At 36.1% G+C, this 20,724-nt stretch overlaps 1 protein-coding gene and 1 long non-coding RNA gene across 2 annotated transcripts; one reads left to right on the top strand and one right to left on the bottom strand.

Moving 5' to 3' along the window:
• The first annotated feature begins 6 nt into the window (after nucleotides 1–6).
• Nucleotides 7–7,660, top strand: LOC113479299. Its single transcript, XR_003398222.1, has 3 exons — nucleotides 7–466; nucleotides 1,975–2,022; nucleotides 7,128–7,660. It is a non-coding gene; the product is annotated as an uncharacterized LOC113479299 (long non-coding RNA).
• A 3,861-nt stretch (nucleotides 7,661–11,521) lies between these two features.
• Nucleotides 11,522–20,718, bottom strand: LYAR (Ly1 antibody reactive). Its single transcript, XM_026847234.1, has 8 exons — nucleotides 20,339–20,718; nucleotides 19,303–19,417; nucleotides 17,953–18,060; nucleotides 16,591–16,674; nucleotides 14,410–14,746; nucleotides 14,069–14,173; nucleotides 13,021–13,106; nucleotides 11,522–12,718 (listed from the first exon to the last, which is right to left on the bottom strand). The coding sequence occupies exons 1-8, from the start codon at nucleotides 20,458–20,460 to the stop codon at nucleotides 12,584–12,586; spliced, it is 1,092 nt and encodes a 363-aa protein (XP_026703035.1). The 5' UTR covers nucleotides 20,461–20,718; the 3' UTR covers nucleotides 11,522–12,583.
• Between the last annotated feature and the right edge of the window lie 6 nt (nucleotides 20,719–20,724).

Below are 20,724 nucleotides of genomic sequence, written 5' to 3'. Positions count from 1 at the left end.
GCTGTGGGCCGCGGCGGGCGGGCGGGCTGCCCCCGGGTGCGGAGCCGCCGCCGCCGGCCGTAGCCTCGCCAAGCCCGTGGCCGTAGCACCGCCAGAGCGAGTGACGGCCCCGTGAGTGGCCCAGGAATATCCTGTGAATCGAGTGTGGTAAATGGCACCAGTCCCCGCGGGAGGGTGTGAACAGCGCAGTGTAAATCCCAGTGCCACAGTGAGGACTGGTCTGTCAAAGTTATTAAAACACAGGGAAAAACTGGGTGCATATAAAGATTTTGCTCATAGCATTTTGCAAACCAGATGCTTTCAAGGACAGATATTGGAAAATTCTGAAGTTTTCGTGACAGAGGGCAGTGGTTTAGGTGTAACAGTCACATACAAAGCTCTGAGAGGTTTCAAGAGCCATAGGAATCCTGTAATACTGGATACTGCTCCTCGTAACTGAAAAGAATAACCATGGTTATAAGACAAGGTAAAAATAAATAATGTATAATTATAGAAATAATCTTTTGGTTCTGCAGCCGAATTCTGCATAGCTAGATACAAAGTCACATCAGCATGTTTTTGTGAACAAAACCTTGAAATTTAGTAGATTACTACTGCTTTGTTTATTCACATGGACAAACTCAAAACTACTGAATTGTATTGACAGATTAATCTTAGATCTGGTTGTTACACGAATACTGTGAATATACGTACTGTATCTTTTGGGGTGTGTTCATTGAATAACGTAGCTTTGAAAACTGAAATTTATTGCTAATAGTAATGATGTAGTAGGCTGATTAGATGATATGTGTGGTACTTAGAAATTCTGTGTTTTCTTAGACAAAGTCATGTATGGCATAACATTCCGAAGGCAAAAATCCCACTGACTACAGTATGGAAGTAACAGGCCAATATGGCACCTGTTGTGGATAGCTTTTCTTTACAGTGTATTTAAATATTCAATAAAAGCTCAGATTATTGTAAAGTAGATCGAAGAAAAAAAAAATCAGTACATGGATTTTACTTGCCAAAATTTTATAGCCTTTCTAGCTGTATATAAAGTTCAAAACCCAAATGTTTAATAACTTGATGATACTTTTTAGAAGGCAAACAATTGTTTCATGTTGCAAATGAAAACAGTGTGAGAAATATGTCTAATTTTCACTTACCATGTGCATTCTTTGCATATTGTGTGGCATTTATCAACATAAAAGCCTTGCAGATTCTTCCTCCATAGTTTCATGTTGAGAAAACAGGAAAAACAAAAAGAATGGAATGCAGGCTATGGATAAATAATTATATATTTTATCAGTAAACCTTAAAAAATGTCAGGCTATCCTAAGGGTAGAAACTGACAGTAGAAACTAGGGTACAAGCTAGACTTGCTCTGACCTGCACTGTTTTTAAGCAGTACTACTAAACCTGTTGCGTAACTAATGACCTTGTCAAATGTCCTTTGAAATGAGTGGAAAAAACCTGGGATGTATTAATAAAATAATAGATCCTCTGCATAGATAACCTAATTCGTAGAGTGTTATATCAGATTTAACTCAGTAGACTTACATCAGTTCAAGTAGTGTAATGATGAACCTTGAAAGTACATAAGACTTTTTCAACATATTAACTTTTTCTTACATTTGGTTTGAATTGTAGGTACTAAAGTAATGGAGAATTTGACTTAATCTGTACAGTTAGAAGAAAAATAGCACTGTCTCTTCATTTGTTAAGTAACCTGATATGTAGATACCCTGTGTTGTACAATTTACCTGGAGATGTTACCTTTTCAGCAAAGGGACTGCTAACAGTAATTTACCAGGAAAAAAATTACTATATTTTCCTTGCTGTCCTATTATCTGTTTTATAGATGAGTGAGACTCTAGTGACAAGAGAAGTAAAAGTTCTGGTTATTCTTTATTACTGTGTATTGAGTTTTGAGTGAATTCAGCCTAAAAGATAAAAGAATTAAACTTTTTTTTTTTTTTTTTCCCTCTGGAGAAAGCTGGACCTTCATTTACATCTGAAATCCATGTAAGCCATGTCATGGTGAGTAGAAATTGTTTTTCCAGCCTTAGAACATGCCTCACATAAGGACCAACCACATCATGGTCCTTAGTGAGTACAGTAATTATTTTTTTTAGTTTGGTTGAATATTTTGAAGTTAACAGCTCGTGGGAGCCTCTGAGCTCTGCTTTCTTAGCAGTGAGATAGAGGTTTCTTTGTTTTATATCCTTTGAGTGAGGCGATTACCTCAGCCTTCACTTTCATGCTAGTGAATCAAATAAGAAACAAAGGAAATCTTCGTGTACTTTCTTTGCAAAAGCTATTCATAGGAGATAGATTTGGTTTAAATGTATCAATTAAATAAATATGTATGCTTGAAAAGGTTAAGATCTGTTAGTGTTGTTAAACTGAAGGCTCCTGTTTACCTACAGGTAGATATTGTGCAAAGAGCTTGAAATAAGAGCTTCCCTTCCCTGACTCACTATTGACCTTAACCGAGACCGCTCATGTTCAGTGTTTGTAGAGCTGAGATGTTTTCTGTGATCTTTTCACAGAGCTTCTCTGATTCAGAAATTATTAATCTGTTAAAGAGTAGATAGCAATCAGGAGCTGAACTGAGACTGTTACAAAGTGAACAATGCAATTAAGAAAGCATCTAGGCAACAGGCCTGTTACGGATAATAATTCTTGCAAGTAAAAGTTTAAGAATCCCTGCATAAATGTTAGGAAGTATTTTAAAATGTGGAATTTGATCTGATAAATTTAATTAACAGACTGTGGAAGAAATTTGTGAATTTGAAGATTCTGTGAAGGAAATGTACAAAGGGTAGAGTTTGCAGCAATTTTTTTGTTAACTGTATTCCTGGTCTCTCACATAATATGAATTCTTCCCACGTTTTTTGGAAACCAACTTCAACCGCTTCACATTATTTTCTCTTAAATAGAAAAGAATGCTTTGTAAGTTATTTGAATGTTTTTAAATATTCAGGTTTTGCAGTTATAAGTGAATGCTGAATTTTTCAATCTAGTTTGATATTTTGAAATTCATTCTCTTGTTGCTTGCTGAGCATTTGCTATATACTGATTAGTTGTATGTTGATTTACAGATAACGACACACAAGTGGTAGCTTTTTACATTCTTTGGTACATATAGACTTCTAATTAAATTTCTCAGTTACATTCTCACTTTTAGAAAGTCAAATTAATTTTTTAGTATTCTAGCAAATATTTGTAACTTTTTCCCCATTACAGAAGTCAATAGCTAAATTAGCCTAGATGTTAATCTGTTCACAAAGACCCAGTTGGATTTTTTCTTATCTAAGTGGGGCTGGCTCCTCTCTTCCCATGTTCATTTTAGCTGAAGGAGGTTGGATACAGCGTGGGCATATTCTTAATTTTGAGGAATGATTGTGCAATATACTCCATGCTTTCTGTTCATTAACAGAGTAGTAATAAAGTGAGTAGTAATCTGCTGGTTATGTTCTACTATCATGAGTAAAAGGATTGCATGGATAGAGACTCTCAGTCCTTCTGGAACATTGTTCTTGGAGTAAAGCATTGCATATCCTCTCTTACACTGAGTGAAAAAGTAAATACATTGTCTATCTTATCTAGGTAAGAAAAAAGCCTTCAAATAGTACTACAGTTCTCTTGCTTTTATCTAGCATTCTTTTAATTATTTTAAATTCAGTACAATGGAAAAAAAAAACAGCAAAGGACTTAAAAGCACTTGGTGTGAATAACTGAATGCAGATCTGAAAAACAGCTGAAGGTTAAAACTCAATAGACTCAATGTGGTACATATACAAACTATTGAACTCAAGTTGAATTCTCATGTAAGGATTAAATTACAGTGCAGCCCTAAATTGACCTTTAGAAATGAAACAATACATATAATAGTGTGTTTGATACCAAGAATGCACTATATATAAGCATGCAAGCATTTGAACTTCATGAAGCAAAAGAAAGCTGAAGATATAAAGGCAGTTAAAAAGGTGAAGAGGGCACCTAAGAGCACAGAAAAAGAACACACCAAATAATGTCATCTGATTTATCTAGGTATGTTATTCTTCGCCTTGAAAGGTGTCTGCAAATTACAGAAAAGTAGCTGGTCCAGAACATTAATTTGAAGTATCTATTTGATAGAAGACCATTGCAACACCCTCAGTTGTCCTGATTAAGAATGTTAAATAGCTTCAGTGCTTGACTCTTGCCTTTTGCTATGATCAGCATTAAGGCTAGAAAATGAGAAGACTGTTAATTCTAGCTTGGATCTTCAAACATGTAAACAAAACCCATTGAATAACTCTGGGTAAACCATTCTTCTACAAGTTGTGACGTAAATCTTCTGCTCTCCTAAACAATTTCTTGAGTTTAGTTTCACTTAACTATGCATACTTTCTTAGGGAGTACAGTGACTCTGAAAATGTTTTCCTACGACTACAGTTTAATGATACAAAGCATTTGGCAGCAATGCTCCATCTGTAATTGTTCTTGACTACTCAGTCCCCAATGGTGCTATATAATACCTCTCAGGTTGAGGATTTGATCTGGTTTTAAAAGCCTTCAGAAGTGGCGGAGAGGCAAAGACAAATGGCCAGATGTGGGAGGGTGGGAAAGGGAACACCTGGGAATTACTGAAACTGATTTCTTCACTGAGGAAAAAGTCTGTGCAACCATGCATCTGTAACAATAGGACAAGAATTTTATACTTGGAGCATTTAGGAACATCCTAAAGATTTGGGGGGGGGGGGGGGGGGGGGGGGGTTTGGTGTTTTTTTTATAATAATGAAGATCACGAATCTAATTCACACAGGAAAGACTCAACTGAGGGAATGGGCATTCAAGTTTATTATTCATTGAACACTTGCTCTACCAGAGTATTGCTGTCTTTAGGTGAGACATTTTGTTTCTGTATTGATAGAGGTTAGCATGTTTTTAGGCTGTGGTAGCATACTAACTACTGTTTTGGAGATGGTCTAGTGTGCCCACTGCCTGTGACTGGACTGCTGTAATGAAACAGGGCACCTCACTGTTAACAAGACTGGAAAGTACAGATGACTTCCATAATGTGTTCAGCACAGGAACATCTCACGGATGTAGGTAGTGTGGAGTTCAGCTCATGCTGTTTGCCTAGAGAAGTTTCTCTGTGGAGTCCTGAAAAACATGAAACAAAGCTCTTACACACTTCATTCAGGTTTTTAAGCAGGTTTTCTTTACTGTTGTCCTTTACAGTCCAATACGTATGTATCCTGTAGGGTCAATTTTCCATATATTTTGATCTGGTATTGTAATTGGACAGCAGAGTTAGAGAGAACACTGGCAGAGTACTATACTATACTTTCAGAGACAGAAAGGAAGAAAGATGCTTGCTGGTATGAAGCTAAGTTCAGCAATACCTGAATTTGAAATTTTAGCTGGAGGATAGTTGTACAATTCCTGTTACAACTGGCTAATCTGCTTAACATGAACAGGTCTTTAAGAGCATAGACTGCGTTCATATATTTTCTTCTCTAGAAAACTTATCCAGTGCTAACTTCTGAAACCAGTTGAGTTCTGAAAATTCATAAAAAAGGCTGAACTTTCAAAGGTATTATAGGTGAGACAGAACTGTAACAGCAAGAAGAGAAGTGGAAAAATATTTCATGGTGTAAGTCAAGGAAATTGTAGGAACAAACAGTCCATAAAATGTCTTACAGTAAATGATAGAATGGATAGATGGAAAAAAAAAATCAGTACAACACTCTAAATGTAAGAAATGTCTGTACAATTCAGTAAAAGCTTTTATACTAGCAATTGATTTAGAAGTGCAATCACAACGTATTGGTTTCTAAGTGAAGCACTTGCTTTAATGGTAAGAAAGCAAAGTCTAGGAGAAAATTCTGGTCCTATCTCACCCATGAAAACCATTAGCCTTTGTCATGTATGGGTACTATACAGTGCCAATAGCTGTGTATTCCTCCTTGAATTCCTTCTCATCATCAAGAGTCAGCAGAAGGGCAGAAAATCAAATGTGTAAAAGTGCACTTCGTGCTTTGTATTTATACATTAATGGCTGGAGTTCATTACATGGCTACTGCAAAGAACAGAACAAAATTGTAAGAATCCCGTGTTTTGAGCCACCTGCAATGCAGGCAGAATTCTGGTGTTATTTTTCATTCAGTTTGTCACCTAAATGAGATGTAGTGACTTGAATACTTTCAGATGGATTTCATGCTACCTGAGAGGAAGATCTCAGTATGTTTAAAAGCACTTTTTTTCTAATAAAACAAATATATGTGAGTTGAGCTTGACTGTAATCAGGCCTCAATTAGGATTTTGATGCGAATTTAGTACTAACACATTCCACCTAGAAGTTTGAGAATAGTAGTGGGTGGGAATACAGAGACACAATTTTTGTGTTTCTGTTACTTTCAAGTCATTTCAGGAGCTATAAAACTACTTCTGTAGGAAGTCAGTTTATTTTGCTTTTGCTGTAACTCACATATAGAGTTGAGTAGCAAGGGCAGTTTCTGTACAAAAGATCTAATGAGAAGGGCAAAACACAGTCTCTGTTTGAAGACTGGATAATTCTAAGTCTTCTAGAACAAATTTTAAATGGAAGGATAAATAAAAAATAAGATGAAGATATGTTTGAGAAAGGATTGTTTTGTGATCTGCAGTCTTGCAGAAAAAACGTCCAAGCTAAGCAAAAAGCTTGAAGGTTTTCCAGCCCTTACCCTGTGAGAGCATAAAAGCATGAGGATTCAGCTGCAAAAGGAATTATATCCCAACAAATGCGAAGAAAAGTGGTAGGTTACAGGTGCAAAAGGACTTGTATCTTAACAAGTTTAAAGAAAAGTTACTGCTAAAACTTACTGTAGCCCAAATGAAATTTATAATTCAATATAAAGTAACACTTCCGTAAAAGTACTAATGGGAAACGTAATCTGCTGCTTTTCTTGGCTGAGAGAGCAGAAAAGAAACTTAGAGGACTTATTCTTGTTTTTTCTTAAAGGCTAAACTGGGAGAAGAAAGGGGTAAATGTTGAATTTATGGACTGAAATACCTTGTAACCTGTGATACAGCTCAATGTATAGAACAATATGCCCTTTTTTGCTTATCTCACACAAAAAGTTTAATTTTCACTCTCTTATTTCCTTAATAAGGGTGAGCGTTACAGCTTTAAAAGTTTCCAGATGAAGTCATGTATTGGGTCTCTGTATCCTGTGGTCATCATCTATAAGCCGCTACTCATGTTGGGGTCTGACTACATTGTACTGATGCAATCGGATTATAGCACCAGGTGGGAGGATCAGTTTTCACTGGAAGAAAGAAGAATGAACTACTCTAATGCACCAGTACACTGGAGGGCTAAGCACAACAAATAAGTAGCTGTCTTTTGAAGCTTTTTTCTTTCAGTGGTTAAATTCCCTGCTTAAATGCTTATGCTGTACTTATAAAGCAAGCCACTAGCTTTAAACAGTTTTCTAATTTACATTTATTTTTCCTTCCCTGCCACCAAGACACTCAATTTCCAAAACAGTATATTAAAAAGGGAAATTTTAACAATAAGGCATATTTTATTATATCCATTCCAAAATGCTAAGTGAAGCTTTATACAAGCATTCTTTTGCACTAATTTTTCAGTACCCTGACCCATGTTATAACAAATTACCTGTGATTACAGTACAGAGTGAATACTGGAAAACTGTTGTTATTAATTTTATCTGTATTAGAACAAGTGTAAAGTATGTAGTTACAAAATATTTAAATAAATATTTATTATGACTGTGTTTCACACTGTAACACTTAAATACCCAACTCTTGCTAGTAAAATCAGAACTGTATTTATATTCTCATTTATTGAGATCTATCTGTACAAACTATATTAAAACTCGCTTCAGTGGTATGCATTCATACAACTAAAGTAGGAAATGCACAAAATAGAATTTGCGCTTGTGCTACCTTATGCCCTTTTTTTTAAGTTGCATGTTTTACAGTAACTTCCACCTCTGCAAAAGTTTGGAAGGGCTCCCTCTCTTCTCCTTAGAATCTAGATTGGCAGCTACAACATAATAAAGTCCCTTTCTGAGTATTACTGTTGGCTGATTGCAAGTGAAGAAAACACAACAAAAGGTGCATGTCCATCAGCTGCATGATTCTGCCACGCTGCAGAATCAACATTAATCAACATTGCCTTTGTACTGAAAGCACAGAAAAAAAATAGTGGCAAAGGTGATGATGCTTTAAAAACACCTGATATAAAGAATTTGAAGAGGTGCTGCAGGTCATCAGTTTTTTGTTTGTTTAATGTTCAAACACTTAAGTCTTATTTTAATGACCTGCATAATATTGATGTTATCTGAACTGCACAGCAACTCATGTACCAAAAGGTAAGATCTGTTAGAAAGATATCAGAGTAAAATATGCAAATATTGTAAGCCTGTCATTGTGATTTTGAGGGTTTGCAACAGATGTGTGCAAACCAGTTGCTGGTTTGCTGTTGGGTTTGTTTTGGAATTGTCTTTATGATATGACTGCAGTATGTGCTAGATTTTGCTGAATCTCCCCATGTACACAGCTGAACTCATTACTCAAACGTGATTTTGATGGCTTCATGGACAAATGCTACAAGAAGTGAACCCAGTGGTTCAGTAGATAAAATCCTCTATGGCAACACAAACCCACTACACTGGCATGCTGTTAAAAGAAACTTCAGTACCATGGCTGTTCTGTCATATAAAGGATAAAATAAAGGACTACTTAGTATTGTCATGGCATTCTTTTAAATATTCTGCTCTATATGTATTTTTGAGCAGGTCAGCAGTGTGCTTGATGAAGGCACCCACAACTTTCCTGTCCGTGCATAACCCTAATCAATTGACTTTGCTGCTGACAACGTAGATCAAAGATGACGAACTCTCTGGTTCATTATGTGCCTGTTGTCAAATGCATTTAAAACATCAGTTGTGGATCATGTCAGCTAAATTTCTGTGGGCATCAAACTCAGCATCAAAGGAATCTACTTGCAGTAGTCAATTTTGATGATCAAAGAGCAAAAGGGAAGGATGGCAGTCATGCGATCAGAACCACTGCAATTACAGTGAGCTAGATCTCCCTTCTTCAAATATATGCATGCACAGATGGATGGATGTCAGTCCTGTCATTTGTTTTGGAAGGTGACGGACCCCAAAGGCACTCACATGATGAGCTGTTCAATCAAATTAATCATCTGACCTAGAAGTTGGGATCAGATAATAATGCTTCATGAACATATTAAACTACAAGCAGGTGCTCAGCACGTTTCCGCATTACAGCTGTAGGTTGTGCCTTCCTCTGTGTGTTCTCCTTTACTGTCTAGAATAATAATTTTTAAACATTACATGCTCTCTGAGTGCAATCAGGTAAATTGGTACTGTTGGCCTCTTGCATCTGGTAAATCTTAAGGTTGTACACCTTACCCCCCACTTAAAACCAAAAGAGCATCCAAGGCACTTAACTTCATTGTAACAGATCCATGGGATTTAAAAAAAACACTGCTAAAAAATGGTAATTAATAATCAAATAGAAATTAGATAGGTCTTACTGGTTTTCTGTCTTCAAAAAATATTCTGAATGATCTGCAAGGGATTATGCCTCCCTCTGAAACAATTACCACTAAATTGGTAGTTTTAAAGAACAGGGTAACTTCAATTTGATGGAGACATCATTAGTTGCAAGGATTAAATTAAAGCTCCAATCTGTTGTAAGTGGAAAAGCCAATTTCAGTCCTCTGAGGAATCTATTAATTGTCTAATGAAATAACAGAGAGGTCAGTTTGGATTTTTTTTTTAACTGGAGAGTTGGATGTCAATGTGACTACGCACGGGCTTCATTAGCACTTGAAGTCATCAGTAATTAGAGGCCTAGGCTCATCTACCATACTACAGTACTTCCAGGAACTTTTAGAAAGAAAAACATACCTACAAAGCCTGTCCCTTCTTTTTGCCAACAGACTAGGAAAAGGTAGTACTACTAGAATAATGTATAATGAGGCAATACTATTGTAATTATAACAGAATTTATTCTCAGCAGACTCCCATTAGTGACCATCAATAGACATTAATTTGATCCATGTCTGCCAAATCATTAGGAAAAAACTGAATGGCAGCTGGTGCTGCTTTGCCCTTTACACCAACTGGGGAAGGATAAGGTGCAAAAGTCACGTTTACTACCCAGCGTAGGCACTACCAGCACAAGCATGGCAATGCATGGGGTAATCAGGTGTTTGAACCATTGACAATACAACAGTTACTGCAGGAAAAAATGTCCTAGTTAGATCTGGATACTGTTGATTTGATACCGTATTCAGCTGTATTTTCAGCTTTAAACTGATACATGGTGTTTCTGAACATGTAGTCTGCTGCTTCACTTTATTCAGATTGCTGAAGTAAACCCTGAGCATCAGACACCAGAACTCGGCAATGGCAGGAACCACGTATCTGGTTATCTGTTGGACTGAATAAAAAGAACTGTTGCACAACTTCAGAGGTTCTTTTAGATTCTTAGTGTTTCATCTGATAGAGATCATCTTTTTTTGTCTGTGGATTAGGAAATGCTGATGCTTTTTATGAGCAGAAACTGCTATTCTCCCAAGCTGTGAAAGATAACTTGCAACTGTGAATATTTAAGTGCATAGCATAAACAACTCAAACTGCCCTTACCAGTTTGAAAAAGGAAAAAAAAAAATCAGCTGATGAGTTCATGAGCATGTCAACAGTCGGCCTTTATTAAAAAAAAATCGTGCGGGTAATGCCAGCTGCCAACAGTGGCATGGCCCTAGTGCCACTCCACAACGCACTGGGCAGAGCGCTTCTGCTGCCCTGCTCGGGAACTGGCCCCAGCTGCGAGATGCACCCACAACCAGGTGGCTGGGACCAGCAGGCTGCTGAGAGCGGGGCAGAGCTGGAAGGTGATCCTGGCCTGTGGATGCAGGACCAGCGTTTTGAAGTGTAGGACTAAAAGAGAGGTCAGATCCTAGCGTCTGGGGGGAGGACCAGCACAGGATTAGCCGCCTCAACTGTAGCAGCTGCTGACTGCACCCGCAACTGCTGCTGCGTCACAAGAACTTCGGATATCGTCAGCAAGAGTTGAGCAAATATAGTTTCTACACGTGTCAACCATGTGTTGTGGTCAACAACAGTAGAAAAGAATGGCCTAATTTGGACTGAATTCTAAACAACACTGTAAATTACTGGAACAAAACTATTTACGATCTTAATGTAACAGTGAAAAGATAAAAAGCACTGTACTAATATCGGTTTCACTAACAAGGACTTGTATGTACTTTCCTAAATTAAAAGCAAACAAAAAAAAAAAATCTAAGCTTTTGAAACGTGTTCAAACAACTTATTTGAAATTTCTCCATGTTTGTAAGTAAATTTGATTTTATTTATCTCTAAAGCCATTTCCATGAATTAACAACAAACACTTATAAAATTAAGATGTCTTCAATATCTTTATTACAACTTATATAATAAACAAATAGGTACTCAAGAAAACTGGACCCACTGTTATCATATATTTATACTTTTAATATATTCAATAATTCTATAAATTCAGATATTATGGAGTTTTATAAAAGTGTATCTGCCTGAAATCACTATGATAATTTGCAAAACACCACGCTATCTGCTGCAAGAAATTTTCACCAGCTTTCTACGACTGTTTTTAACAGATTATCTCATGGTAGGAAACTCCCTATCTGGAATTACTTTGCATTTGAATAAAATCCTATAAACTTCAAGTAACTTTCCCCAGGAAACTCTATCTCTTGTAAATGTGTAAGATTGGCCTGCCTAAATTGTTTCAGTGACTGCAATGTAACAGCCTCTTCAAATTTTGTATAATTTGTGTATTTATTATATGATCAGTGGCAATATCTATTACATTTAAGGTGGTGTTTGAAACTAACTTATTTCATCTGTCAATTTTTAGTCTATGTGACCACTTATACTGAAGTCAGTTGCATTACTAGTTAAAACGTTCAGTAGTTATGCATATACAGGTAACTCAGTCTTCAGATTTTCACTGAATGTGCAATATTACATACACACACTTTGACAGACACTTTAATTGTGCATTTTACAACACAAAATTAACAGGTTACTAAAGCCTGCATATACCAGCTACGGTGCTTAAAGGGGCTATCAGTCATACCATTTTGAATTTTAGCACAATAAAACATTTATTCCATGGTGTGTTTTTGAATATGAAAATCCTATTTTGTCTTACAATAGTTTCTGCAAAAATCCACACAATCCAGGTCCTGATAAACATTCATACTTATAAATTATATCCATTACTGGAGGAATTTTAATACAGTAGGCAGCAATAATTTTCAATGCCTCTTAAAACTTGTACCAAAAATATACATTTTCCATAAAATCAAAAAATAAAATATCTGAAAATGTCCTGTGATATATCTAGAAAAAAGAGGAAAAATCCAGTCTTAAAAGTTAAATTCTGCTCTCTCATACAGAATTTAAATTGAGACCAATGCATGGTATTTGTACAACTGACAGACAAATCTGACTTAAGTCTGCAAGATTAAAATGCAAAGGTTATGAAAAGTATGCAACTCTTATTTCAGGAGTTTAACTTTGTCCTTCAAAACTTTAAATTTGGGATTGTTGTTCACTTTCTTATTAAATATGACTAGAATATCCTCTTCTGATTTGTGATGTTCACCAGCTACCGCATAATACTGAGCTATAACCTGCACAAAGACAAAGGAACAGTTTTGAATTAGCAAAGATGATTCTACTTTAAGGAGTAATACATTCATGTTAGTATGGGATCTATTATGCTGTTACTCCTTTGCAGAATTAGCATTCAACTTCTTCTGTAGTCCAGTTAGCAATAAAGAACATTTCCTTCAGTTGACATTCTACCAATTGATATTCTGTTAAATAATGTCAAACTTTTTTGCTTATTTGGGACAGGATTTTATAGACTTAAGCTTTACAGAAAAAAATTCAGAAGACCAAAGAAGATTAAAACCCCCATGTTGTATATTACCTTTTTTCTTAGTTTTTTAATTGAAATTTCATTGTCTGGAGCCTGTTTCAGAACAGCTTTGATGGTTCCCTTCCAGTTGAATTTACCTAGAAAATAATTGGGTGTACAACATCATTAGTAAAATTAGGTATTTCTAGGTTGTCTTCTCTAGCAGGAACCACCCTTCAATCTCCTAATTCTGGAACCAGTTCAGCTACCACAACAGTTATCTTACTGACCCTACAACAGCAGAGTGTCTTAAGCATGAAATCTTAGGTAGGCTATTTCTGAAGACTATAATAGGATAGACATGAAAAACTTACATAGTATGTGAACAACCAGGCTCAGGATTGCATTTACTTAACTTCTGTGCTTCAGCTTTAAGCAGCAACTCTTACATAATACAGGAATAGTTGGGAAGATCCTGCCTCCCCACCCTTAGAGCACAGGTGGTTAGTTCTGCACAGGACCCACTTCACAGGTCGTTAGTTGGAAGTTTCCAAATAAACAATCTGTGTGTTCAAGTACAGACATTCTCCAACAGTAAAAGTGTGTTGGATGACAGGCTTAAGTAGGTTCACCTAAGCATGAACTAAGGTCCAACACAGCTGAAGTCCAATTTATGATTCACTGGGCAAAAATGGGGATAGAAAAGATACAAAGAGATATAAGAGAGCTGTCACCCTTTTTCCTCTATGTTGGACAGCGTGCCTGGCAGCAGGGAAGAGACCTGCTGTGGTGGAACAAACGTGCCAAATTCCTCACTGCCCAGTGAAAGCAAGTGCAGCCAAAGGCTGCCAGCACAGCAGAAGCAACAAATGAGAGAAGTAATTTAGCATCAGGTGTTATGCACAGTACAGGCTACTTACTCTGGAACTGATATGTATACTGAATATGCATATATATATATATATATATATATATATATATATATATATATATATATATATATGTATACTGAGACACAGGTTTATTTCATGGTTTGCTGCAAAAGCACCGTATTTATATTCTGCATTAGGTCTTCTGCAGAATAGTTTTGTAACTATCTAAACTCCCACTTTAAGAATACCTTTATCTGTTCCCACGTTTTCTTCATTGCCATTGGTGTTTTCTGTTTCCATGTCTTCTGAAATGTTTTCAGTTTTCATTCTCTTTCTTGTGATTTGAGGTTCCTCTGGAGATGGATAAACATACACAACAAATTATAAGATTAAAAGTTCTTGTAACATGAGTGTATATTTGAAATGAGGTTCCAATTTTATAAAAGGACTGTGCAGCTACAGTGTTAAATAATCTCATTTGTATATGTAATTTACTACTTAAATTCTACTTAGGTAGATTATTGAGCTTTAAGGCATTGAGAAAAAGCATCTTGAAAACAAATAAGAATATAAAGTGTAGAATGGATACCTTCTGCACGTTTATGTTTGCGTTTCTTTACATTTGTTTCCTCTTCTATTTCATTCTGATGGCCATTTCCATTTATTTCTAATTCATTCTCCAAGCTCTCCTTTCCCTTTTTGGACTTTTTACTCTTTTTTACTTCTGACTGGTTTTCTAATTTCAAGTCTTTTTTCTCCTTCTTTTTGTTCTTTTGTCTCTCTTCTTTTCGTTCTCTCTTATTCTTTTTCCTCTCAATTTTATTATCTGTAACTCCATTCTCTTCTGCCATAGTATTTTCGCCAGTTTCTGCAGATTGCTCCTCTTCCTTTTGTTGTGGTTTTTCTTGTTCTTTCTGACATGAAATCTTTTGTTGAAAGACAGATTAATACAATTTTTACATGACTTTTTTGACATTGCAACTTTTCTCTACATTGGTCATGAAGCACACTAATATTCTGAATTCAATTAAAGTGCTTACATGTGGTGACATCAGTTACATGAGAAATAGCACTAAGTAGCGTGTCTGATTCTTCTTACTCAACAGCCTAAATGCTAATTACCTTAACATCACGGAAGAAATGTTATCTTACATCATATGTAATTTCCATTTGAAATAACTGTGTGTTTTTTAAACATTTGCTAAATGTAAGGGAGGGACAACTCTTTGATTTATGCAGAAAAATACAGTGTATTAAAGCAAGATACAGAACCTATTCCCAAATAGACATCCCTTGAGTAATAATCTTAATTTTGCTATCCAGTTCTCTGTCTTGGGATATGTGTGGAAAAACAAAGTATTATTGCATGATGTCAATAAAGGCACTGCTTGTTGTTTTATTTGTACTTTTCTCACCTTAACATATTTGGCTTATAATTTTCTTGTAGAAGAATTAATATAACAATGAACATTTTTATCTTTAATTACTTAAACCTTAATAATTAGCAGTGAAATACAATTACTGAAATGTTAATGTGGCTATTTTGAAAGAGAATAACATGATTATACAAGCAACTTAATAACAACATGGTTTTTTCAATTTGAATTCCACTTAAGAACTACCTTTGAGTGCATACACTTCAAAGCATGTATTAAAGAATATCTTGAGATGTTTTTAAGAACTCTTAACAGTATGTTGTAACGATCCAAGCAAGAAAGTTGTGTTATGTATTTTACTTTAATACTATATTCTATGGAAAATTTAAATTGTTTACATGTGTTTAAATAGTAATTCTTCAAATTAAAATCTATTTTTTTAAAAAAGTTCAATTTAAATTAAGAAGAAACTGCTTATGGTTTTAGTTAAGTTGTATTGACTCAGAATTAATGTTCCATCAAGACAATGTACTTGAAATTTAGTGCCGAGTTTATGTTATGTTCATATCCTTTTTTTCTTTTTTTTTTTCCTTCCTGGCTCTTATATTTGGATTCTCCAGAAAAATTACAAATATATTTAACTGGAATCATCAAATCAGGAGCATGAACCATGATCAACAAGGGATTAACCTCAGAGCTATGCCTGCACTCTTCCTCAGAAGCTGGGCGGAGGAGAAGAGCATCATTACATCAGCAGAGAAGTACGCTTCTGTAAGAGCTTTCTAGTAGCAGTAATTGCTGTGAAACAAACAATCAAAACAAGACCCTAGCAAAACTTGCTAAGCTAGTACTGAAATAGCAAATAACTAGCTGCTGAGAAAAAGGCCAGCGTGAGTCCATGATTTGGACACAGAGTGGAAGGAATCTGCAACACAAACTGAAGGATCTCATCTCTCTCCACTAAGAAAATAGATAAACTAGGTGCTCTTAATTTCACACTCTAATGCACATTTGAGGCCAATAAAGATCTGAAAAAAGGCTGTTTTATTCCTTCTTACAGTGTGGTAAGAGAATGAAACCAAGATGATAAAGGCAGTGTTTTTCCCTTTCCTTATGTACTAACAGCATAAAGTTAAATTAGCTTTCTGGTTAGTACAATCTTGTCACAGTATCCAAGTTTTTAATCACAACCTACTCAATATGTGCAAACTAATAAGCAACAGTATGTTCCAAAAAATAGCAATTTAGTCTAGGAATATTATATATCATAATCCACTATAACAATGGGAGACAATATTTCTGCCAACATCTACAAAGGGAGTGTGAAAGGTTTTTCTTCCAGTATTTTTGATTGCATTCAGGTTGTACAATGTTGTATCTCTAACTTAACTTACATTTCTGGTTGCTTCAGAGAAAATATCCCACACCTGGTCTTGCAGAGTGCTGTCAGTAATTCTCAAACTGTTCTTCATCCAATTCTGCGCAGACAAAAAACAACAGTAACTGAGAAGGTGCATCTCTTGATTACCATATATTTGGTTCCTGGTTTTATTTTTCATTTAAGTCTCCAACCACTTCTTCTGATTAAGATCTCATTAGATGTTTACTCTCTGTGAATCTCTTAAACCTCCATGTTAAATTGTTTCACATACTGTTTATGTATTGTTACAAGGCTGTATCAATGGCCTCACCAACAGTAATCCAGAAGAGGTAAATATATATAAAAGACTATCCTCATCTTTTGAATACAGCTGGTTATACTAATATCCTACCAAACTTTTTGACTGTTCCCATGAGAAAAAATATTAAGGATCTGATGGTTTTTATTTACTTGTATACTGGACAGATGGTCATGCTCCTAAATGGGGTATCTTAGTTTATTAAAGAAAAGTAAAATTTAAGCAAGTATCTCAATGCAAACATTGGAAAGTTATCAGGGCTATTTCTGGAGTTTCTGCTGAAAATTAAAACAAAGCAGTAAATTTTTACTTACAATATGCTCACACTATCAGCAACAAATCAATTCTGAGGAATGTGGAACTCCAAGTAAAACCTAATCTTGCAATCAAAATCCTAGGAAAGTTGCAATAGTATATTGGAACAATGAACTACAAAAAATTTTGATCTTCCCCTACAATGTATCTTACCAAAAAGAAAGATGCTGCTAGACAATATCACTTTCCCTGCTTACAACATTAATTTTGTAGAAAAGTATTCTAACCTTCAGCTTGCTAGCAGCAATGTCACTGCAGCTCTATTACATTTTATATGAATGTTCTGGATGTAATCATGACCTTCTCTCAGCCTCACAATCTGAGGCACAACGCAGAAAAAAGAAATAGGCCACTTTGTCATTAATTCTTTACTGATACCACATGCAGCATTTGGAATATGCTTTGGCTGTGATGCAGTTTCATGAAGCATCCAGTGTGGGAGATTGTGTCAGATTACTGAGCAACAGGAAAACTCTCAAACCAGTATCTTGCCTTTACCAGGCAAAAACAAAGCCACAAAAATAAGAATGCTTTAAAAGTATGTCTAAGAATTTGGACATTCACTAGAAATTGCACATTGAGTAAAGAAAGGTCTTAAGAAAAGAACAAGCCTACACATGGAGATTAAGCTTGGATGGGGAGTCTCTAGCTTAACACCTAATCAATGCCCAAATAAGAAACTTGTCTCACCTTTATTATTGCTAAGAAAATCTATTTTAAAGATCATTGCATGAATTACTATAAATCTCTATTAAAACACACCTGAAACTTTACTTTTTTTCTTGGAATATTATCAAAGGCACGCATTTGCTCCAGAACGTTCTGCACTTTAGGGCTTATGTTCGGCTTCTTCATTACTTGATGAATTTTCTGAATGAAGAACAACAGAATTAAATCAGCAAAGAAGCATAATCATAGAATCACACAATTGTCTGGGTTGGAGGGGACTTAAAAGATCATATAGTTCCAACTCCCCTGCCATGGGCAGAGACACTTTCCACTAGACCAGGTCGTGAACACTTCCAGGGAGGGGGGATCCACAACTTCTCTGGGCAATCTGTGAGAGTGTCTCACCACCCTTACAGTGAAGAATTTCTTCCTTACACCTAATCTAAATCTGCCCTCTTTCAGAAGACAGGGTTTTAAAACCATTACCCCTCATCCTAACACTACACTCCCTGATCAAGAGTCCCTCCCCATCTTTCCTGTAGCCCCCTTTAAGTATTGGAAGGCCACCGGAGAGATTTCCTATACTTCTGAAAATGTGTTTACCAGAAGGTTTTGTGGATGTGTTAAGACTACCAGAAAAGGACTTTCTGTAATACCTCACCCTTCTGTGTAGAAAGTACTTATTATTGAGGAAGGCTAACAGTTTTTTGTAAGCAAGAGTATTCACATCATAGTGCCTTTCAACAATGCACTCAAAGCAAGCTCAGTGTCATCGATAGCACTAATCTGTTGACTTCAATGGTATTATTCATATGCCTTGAGTATGCATGTAGCTTCGTACCTTCTTATACTGAGTTCTACCCAAGATAGAAAACAACATATCCATGGATAAAGGTGGTCTAACTAATTATATCTAACTGGGTTTTAAAAAAATAAAGGAGGACGCAGACAACATCATCATGACATAAAGCCTATCTATGGTTCATCCATATCTGAAACAGTGTACATAGTTCTTATAACCTCATTTCACAAGATCACAGTAGAACTGGGAAGACTTCAGAAGACCAAAGATATAATTTACATAGAAAGAACTGAGCAGGGTAGGGCTTTTCAGCCTGAAACACAGACTATGAGATGGGGAGGGATGCCTGACAGAGGTCTACAAAAGCCTATGTGGCATGAAGAGGGTGGACAATGACCAATGCCTATTTGTATGCAAGAACTACAGAACATGAGATCAAACTAGTAAGAGGTGGATTGAAAACAAACAAAAGGTGCATTTCTTACCAGGACAAGCAATAGACCTACCAAGAACTGCCAAAAAACCCCCTGTGGCTATTGGGAAAAACAGATCTCTGGTTTGATCCAGTATAGCCTCTCCTGTGTCTTTAATGATTATAAACAATAGTTATTTATCATATCTGTATATAGTCCAAACCTTACCTGAATCCATTCCTGTTGTTTAGCATCTCCTTTGTTAGTTTTGGCTTCAAAATCTTTTCCACCATATTTCTGGTCTTCACTCACGCACCTGACATGTTCCTTATAATCGTCACCCCTGAACACAGGAGATTTTTAACTGTAGTTCACTGACGTGTTTCAGTGTTCAAACTATACAAGACTTATGTAACCAACAAACTAAAGTAATAGACAATAGCATCTGTCGTTTAAACCTTAACACTGTCAGTTCTTACATGGGTAAAGTCTGATGTGCTTAAAGTACGTGCTTATAAGGCTGCTGACATTTTTGTCACACTACAGCCTTCAGTGAATTTGCAACATCAGATCTGACTCCAACATACTGCTGCTTTTCTTAGTGACTCTGTAACTTAATGCACATTTGTACATGTAACGTATGCACAGCTATTATATTATCTGTGTTGTGTTACTCACATTGGCACATTTTAAAACTAGAAAAGCAGGTGAAAAATGCCTGCAAAAACTAATTCCTAAATATAGATATACTAATGTGGTAGTGTAGTTCTGACCAGTGTCAGTGGGCCAAAAAGGAATAAGTAACAAAGATCTTAATTTTCTGTCAGTGAAGTATTGAGGAATATAATCACCATTTGAGGACAATCTTATCTTCTAACGCTAATTCATGTTTACATTTCAAAACAGATAGCAGCCCTACTTTCTTGAGTTCTGAGAAATGACAACCAAATTCAGAATTTTTGATGTCATTGCCAGTCTCACTCTCTCTGCAGTCACAGAGTAAGTAACTGTTCTTGATGACCAGAAGCCAAAAGCACTATCACTTATAACTGCAAAAGAAGAAATTGCAACTGTTTATGGTGTGGTTTAGTTGTCCTTGAGGTTCAAACTTGAATGATTAAGCTTGAAATGATATAAACATGTATAATTTTTAAATCCACATATGAATTATTTAGAAATTGCCAAATTAAATTCTAATATACCATAGGAAAATCTTGTATTTGTGACAACCACTGCAGAGTGAACAAGGTTTTCCTTTACCTACCAGAAATCCTTGCCACAATCCATGCAAGAAAGGCACTGACAGTTTCTGCAGATGTTCACATGCTTTTCAACTTGTGCTTTCTTCACAGATTCTCCACACGCATCGCACGTGAAAACTACCATGTTGGCAAGTGGTCAGCAGCTTCTGTGAAATGGGTGCAATCCTTTCTCTCTCTACTCAAGCACAGCCCTGGAAATACAAGGAGGAGATCTCACATTTGCAGCTTGCAAAAAGCACTTGGATGGCCAGAAAGAAGTGCCACTGTGCATCCACTAACAGAAAAGCCAAGCAGTTTGATTTTGCACGTGCAAAAGCTCAGAAGGAAAAAACTCGTTTCGCCCGATACCTTGGGCACAAGGGACAGCAGTAACGCCGCCAGGCGTAAC

This window comes from Athene cunicularia, assembly GCF_003259725.1.
Source record: "Athene cunicularia isolate RWA chromosome 4 unlocalized genomic scaffold, athCun1 chr4_part1, whole genome shotgun sequence".
Lineage (NCBI taxonomy): Eukaryota > Metazoa > Chordata > Aves > Strigiformes > Strigidae > Athene > Athene cunicularia.
Note: the sequence above shows the minus strand (reverse complement) of the source record. Positions and strands in the feature narration are given on the sequence as shown.

Coding starts and splice junctions, on each gene's coding strand:
- LYAR (XM_026847234.1), bottom strand. CDS start 20,460: ATGGTAGTTTTCACGTGCGATGCGTGTGGAGAATCTGTGAAGAAAGCA. Junction 19,418..20,338: donor GATTGTGGCAAGGATTTCTG/GTAGGTAAAGGA, acceptor TCCTGTGTTCAG/GGGTGACGATTATAAGGAAC. Junction 14,747..16,590: donor TCTCTGAAGCAACCAGAAAT/GTAAGTTAAGTT, acceptor TTTCAACAAAAG/ATTTCATGTCAGAAAGAACA.